This window comes from Cryptomeria japonica, chromosome 4 (assembly GCF_030272615.1).
Source record: "Cryptomeria japonica chromosome 4, Sugi_1.0, whole genome shotgun sequence".
Lineage (NCBI taxonomy): Eukaryota > Viridiplantae > Streptophyta > Pinopsida > Cupressales > Cupressaceae > Cryptomeria > Cryptomeria japonica.
This window is the reverse complement of record NC_081408.1, coordinates 720,257,118-720,263,740: the sequence shown is the minus strand read 5'-3', so window position 1 is coordinate 720,263,740 and position 6,623 is coordinate 720,257,118. Positions and strand designations below refer to the sequence as shown.

Here is a 6,623-nt window from a genome sequence, read left to right as displayed (position 1 = left end):
GCTCCCATGTCGGTCATGGATAAACAAGTAGATAAATAATGACTATATTAGAATATACATATGCATAAATACAATAAATATAATTTTATAAGATGAAAGCTAAATGTGTAATAAATTATATGTACAAGAGTAAATAAATGTTCTATAAATCAACCTAACTTTACTTAAAATTTCATCGTTAAATATACAGACAAAACAGATTAGAAAGTTCACCGTTACAAATATGAATATCTAGACCAAATTAGTACCTAATTAGTACCTGATTAAACCATAATACACTTTATAATCTGATTTTGTTTTCTACTGATCCTAAATTTCAAGATTGATTTAATCTTTTCACAAAGTGGAACAGGGCAAAAAGGAATGATTAAAACTTGTGTACGCAGAATTTTATATCAATATTTGTTTTGTCTACTGTATTCTTTCCGCATAAAGCACATAATGTTGGAATGTTCAACCTTCGACGGACAACTACCACTTAAAAAAGAGATCTCCGTTGCTGAGAAGAAAAGTGAATTCCAGATGTACTGAGCAAATATTAGGCAGAAGCAGAGCATGGACGAATTCATAAACTGAAAGTGGACGTAAGCTGCTTTGTATTCTCGTGAATTCACATGTACAACAAACTGTTTATAGCCAATGACACCTGTGCATAGCTAGTCAAACAAACCACCCTGAATCAGCACAACATAAGGTGAGACTCTGCATATTAAATAGCTGTCTTCCTCCATTATAATTCCAAGCTCAGAACTATTAAATTAGTTCATTCCACAGATTACCAAGCTCAGCATTTTAAACTGAGCTTGGATCCATCTACTTATTACTGATTGTCTGCCCGTGTGTCCCCTTGCTGGCTGAACTCCAGACAATGGAAGCTCTACTCTCTGCAAGAGGTTTCCTTCCTCTTATTATTTTATTTTGTGTGATTTCCTCACTTAGGGATGGCAATGCAGCTAGATTAATGGGCAAGGGGCTTAGTGACCAGAAGTTGGACAATTCTTCTTCAGACAAAAGTACTCCAACATTCAATGTGCAATCATATGGTGCTGTGGGCGATGGAGTTACGGACGATACAGAGGTGAAGTTAAAGTTTAGAGTGTGTTGTTTATGTCAAAAGTATCATAATTTCTGACTATTTTATATTCTTTTTGTTCAGGCATTTCAATCCGCATGGAAGGCTGCATGTGAAGTGGAATCTGCATCTGCAGTGCTTGAGGTTCCTCAAGGATACTCTTTCATGATTCAATCTCTGATGTTCTCAGGGCCTTGCAAATGTGGGCTTACATTTCAGGTGAGATTTAATATACCATCTTCTTTGTCTAACTGTTTTATTACTGACTCTGTCACAAACTCATCCATGCATCCATTGTCTTGAATTCAAGGTGGATGGAGTTCTGCTTGCCCCCGATGGGCCCAAGTCTTGGAATAAACAGAACAGTGAAAATCAATGGCTTATTTTCTATAAGCTGCAAGACTTTACTCTTCAAGGACAAGGCATCATTGAGGGGAATGGAGAAAAGTGGTGGGAACTTCCGTGCAAGCCACACAGAGTAAGAGCCCATTTTTGTTTGAAATGGAACTAGGCTGCTGTCCCAGCCAAGAATCCACTATGGAAGTTTGGTATATTAAGTGCACCTGCATCAGAGTAATATTGGGATGGGTGATTTTTGAGAAGTTTGGACACATCGTTTTCATAAATATTATTTATAGATGCATGAGTGTTAAGTGGAAGATTCATTCATGTGAACCACTACTCGTGAAATTATCTATAGATACATGAATGTTAACTAAACAATTCATTCTCATAAATTCACGTGAACTACTAATCATGAAATATAGATCAATAAATTTGATTCAAATACTGATCTACCTTTGATCTACCTTTCATTTCCTTGTTTGACATGAACCCAGGGGCCAAACGGGACAACATTAAAAGGGCCTTGCCTGAGCCCTACGGTAAGCATCTGCGCTTTACTTTGGAGTTTTATATGGGCCGAAAGTAAACAGGCTGGGGTGTCATTTGGAATTTGGGATGTGCCAAACAATAAACAACTCGTTGACTGTTAACACTTTTCCTTTAAGATTTTTTCGTACATATAATTTTTCTTGTTTCTTTTTTCTTGTACTTGCAAGGCTATAAGATTCTTTGACAGTAGCGGTATAACTCTGAGAGGCTTGACGATCAGAAACAGCCCACAGTTTCATTTGAGGTTCGACGGCTGTAAATCGGTGCTGATCGACAACATAGTAATCAACTCTCCTGCTTTGAGTCCCAACACGGATGGTATTCATGTCTCTGGCACACAGTTTGTAGGGATATACAACTCTCTTATCTCCAATGGTGAGTGAGTAGAGAAAGTAGGAAAAAGAGCCAGTCTTTTTGATGTTTCTGTTGTAGTACAAGCAGGTTGAAACGATCCGTGACTTTGATTGACAGGTGATGACTGCATATCGATTGTTTCTGGTGGTGCCAATGTAGACATACAGAATGTGACATGTGCACATAGTCACGGGATCAGGTATCTTTACTTTAACTTTCTCACTCCTTCACATTCACATGATCATGTTCACCAAATCATATCACTTTAGACTTTATCAAATATATGTATTTTAGTACTTAAAGCTAGCTAGGCTATAATAGGGGCCCTCATTCTGTTTTTCTTGTTGAGAGGATAAATAATATTATATTATTTTATAATTGTGTTTTGGTTTGTTAGGAGAATAAATCTAAATATTTTCAAATATTGTCGATTTGACATTTATCAAGGGTCGAATCTTGTTATATTTCATGTAGGATTTCATATCAAACACATATAATTGTTTATCTGTTTGATGTAGGAGCGCATCTTAGATTAAACAAAATTTGAATTGGGAGCCAAGAAATGAGTAGTAGCCAAACCTCATTTGTTATGTTGTTGGGGTCTTGCACTCAACAAAACTTGATCCATAGTGGCCTCATCAAAATCATTCAACTTTTATTGTTGTATGAGTAGATTCTACATGTAAATGACAGAATCATTTTTAATGCCCTCTCTACAATTTATTGTAAACTAATCAAACAAGTTAATTTGAATCTAATCCTTAAGTTAAAGAGATTTGATAGTTCCGCAATCCATAGTGTATGTATGCTTCTAGATGAAATAGAGTTATTCTTTGAATATCAACATTTTTATTGCACTACAAAGATCTATCATCAAGATCACTGACATGCTCTCTTTGTCTTGATGATAAATCATATTATATGATCTAAAATACGGAAGTTCAAAAAACTAACACAATTCAATATAGAAATAAACACCCACTTATAAATATTACAACTCATACTTTAATAGTAAACAAGTTACATATTTGAATAAGATTGATAAATTCCAAATAACTATAATATATGTCCTTTCTTGTTTATGGATATCATATTCCGTGATCCATCATCTTCTATCACTCATCATCCTAATGATCGACATCTAATCTCTCCTATTCATATAAAATGATCCAAAACACTAATATTCAATCACTTTAGATATTTATCAATAAAATATTACAACCCATAAACTTATCAATAGAGTATTACAACCCATGAGTGACATCATTGAATAAGATTGCTAACTTCCAGATACCTATACTATATTCTAAACTATTCATTTAAAAACAAAAGTTCATTCTGAATAAGATTGATAACTTCCTAATAACTACCCATTTTGTGTGTTTCTTTTTGAACAGCATTGGAGGACTGGGAAATCACGATTCACAGGCCTGCGTTACCAACATAAGCGTGAGTGACGTGGTGCTCAGGAACTCAGACAATGGCCTCCGAATAAAAACCTGGCAGGTACAATCCATAACATAATAATAATAGCAATAGTAATATCAGTCTGGCAACTCAATCAGGACAGCAAGCGTTTAACCCATGTTTTGCATGCAGGGCGGGCATGGATCAGTGTCGGGCGTGAGCTTCGACAACGTGTACGTAGACAATGTCAGAAACCCAATAATAATCGATCAGTATTACTGTTTTACCAAAGGATGCCACAACAAAACAAATGCAGTGTTCGTGTCCAACGTAGATTACAGTAACATCCGTGGAACTTACGACGTAAGAAGCCCTGCCATGCACTTTGCATGCAGTGACAGTATTCCCTGTACGAACATAACTCTAGCCGATATTCATCTGGTTCCAGCGGAGGGTCAGATGATGGCGAGTCCCTTCTGCTGGAATGCCTATGGGGCAACCCAAACTCTCATTGTTCCTCCCCTCACATGTCTTCTGGAGGGCCAGCCGCAGTCTATAATTCAGGGCAGTAGTGATGCTTGTTCTTATTGACCACTCTGCCTGCTTTTTTTCCTTCTTTTTCTCTCTCTTTTCCCATGCTTTTTTACTGTCGCTCAGATCTGGATTCCGGCGCCGTTGAGGTAGCACGAGAATCTTTTTAGTCTTCACGCTCTGTAAATTTTCATAATTTGAAATATCTTGGAGTTTGTATAATGCTTTTTGCCAACACAATCTTGTGTGTCGTGGAGTGGAGTATCTAGTTTCTGTCGATCTTCCCGTGATTTTTCTTAAACGCCATTAATGTTGGTAGTGGAGCTTGATTTCCATCATAAAACAGAGATCAAAGTGCTTATTAATGTTGTTTGAATTTGGAAATGGCCCCCACCTCCTGTCTAATCTATAAAAAGGAAATCATTCGAGATACAGTTTAGCTCTCAGGTCAAAACTGTGAGCGAGAGTTTTTAACAGTAACCTATGAAAAGAGGAATCCAACACACTGTAAAATAATGAATGTAGACACAGTGGCGGCTTCATTCATTAACAATAAAAAAAATGGGAATTTGAACCTTGAGAAGGGGGAGGCTGGGAATGAAACAAGAAGAATACAAGGGACAAAAACTAAAAGCGTATTTTAATTACTGGCTCCCATATGCTTGGATAGTATATTATTATTATATAGTCAAGGGAAATAATGCTTTTACTATACATGAGCATGACATAAGTCAGGTTAAAGTAATGCTGATTGTTGGAACTAATAGTTGAATAATGGATATTAATTTAAGATGATAGTATGTGATATAAAGATTGCAGTTCAATTGGTTGAGTATAATTGGTGAGGTGAGGATGATGGTATGTGATCCAAGAGCATCCATTAAGGTCCAAACCTCTAAAGGCATGTTCAAGTCAAGTTTGACCCTTGGGATAATTTGATGAACTAGATCATCTTGTACATGACTTTTTAGTTTGAAGGTCACTTGTGGTTTAGATGTATGCTTACTCAAAATGTTGTAATCCACTATATAAAGATAGTGATGTTGGTCCATCTATGTATTTTGACTTGTTTCCATATTTTTTATATATATTAATTTAGAGGAAAATCAACATAAAATGGGAGCATTGATGTAATCATGAATGTAGAGTTTATTTTTGGAACCCAAGCACAAATAAGTAAAATATTAAGTATTGATCTAATCGTGGATACAAATTTATTTGTGGAGCCCATGCACAACTAAGTAAAATATTTATGGAAAAAGTATTCTACTTAAATGTCTAATTAATTTATTTTTTAATTGGTAAATGTGGCTCTTTCAAGGCCACACCCATATATATTAAACTTTATAAGATAATAATTACAACCAAAGCCCCTTTTTGGGTAGAGATATCAAATAATTCTATGATGAACTAACTACAAAAACAGCACACCCGAACTACCCCTAATCATAACACCTAACAAAGACCCAAAGCTATCAGCATATATGGTGTCCATATTACAAAATTGGCCTACACAAGTATTACCCATTTTATGATATGCTATTAACATACATATCATTTAGACATTACTAGAAGCCAACAACAGAACCTGAAAGAAAAAATGGCACCATGGAGAGGCACCAACACAACCTGCAATGCACACCCCGCTCACCCATCTTCTTTTGCCTTGTCTTCCTCCTCAATTGCCACCTCTTCCAAGCCTAATTATTGTCTCCCACCACGAGCCCTTCTATGTAGCCTTTAGGTAAATTAATCCCTATCTGTGCTTGTGTTGGGTGAATATTTTGCAACTGACTTGATTCAACCAATTGCAAAATAGTAGTTTCAACCACATTGTGTGACACACAGTCTCTCCTCTTTGTAAGGGCAGGCTCCCCCTATTTATTGCTACTAAAAACCACTAAAACTTAACTAGGAGCTAAATTATGTACATTAAGCTAATCAATAAAGTACAATACTTTCATTGTAGTCTTTTTTTTTTCAGAATATGTGTCCTTCCTTCATCATATCCTCTTATTTCAAAATAAATGATCTTTTCTTACAATAAACTTTCAAGTACAACCAAGCAAGGTTAGTGACTAAGAAGCTCGTGAAAGCTCAAATACTTTCCATGACTTCCTATAAAGTTTCAGGAACAAATATGAAATATACGAGTAGGTCAAAGACTTCAACATACACTTCACCTTAAATGCACAAACATAAAAGGTAAAAGCAGTGCAAAGGATATAATTTATATTTTGCTTGAGCATGAAACATTAGCTTCAAACATGATAAGTAGCTCAAAGACTACAAGATCAAGTTTGAAAATATAACATTAATTTTAAACACAATAAGTAGCTCAAAGACTACAAGATTAGGTTTAAAT

At 35.7% G+C, this 6,623-nt stretch overlaps 1 protein-coding gene across 1 annotated transcript; it reads left to right on the top strand.

Moving 5' to 3' along the window:
* The first annotated feature begins 720 nt into the window (after positions 1–720).
* On the top strand, positions 721–4,480 carry LOC131032117 (polygalacturonase At1g48100). Its single transcript, XM_057963045.2, has 8 exons — positions 721–1,078; positions 1,157–1,291; positions 1,383–1,550; positions 1,912–1,956; positions 2,134–2,341; positions 2,438–2,519; positions 3,718–3,826; positions 3,920–4,480. The coding sequence occupies exons 1-8, from the start codon at positions 869–871 to the stop codon at positions 4,316–4,318; spliced, it is 1,356 nt and encodes a 451-aa protein (XP_057819028.1). The 5' UTR covers positions 721–868; the 3' UTR covers positions 4,319–4,480.
* The last annotated feature ends 2,143 nt before the right edge of the window (positions 4,481–6,623 follow it).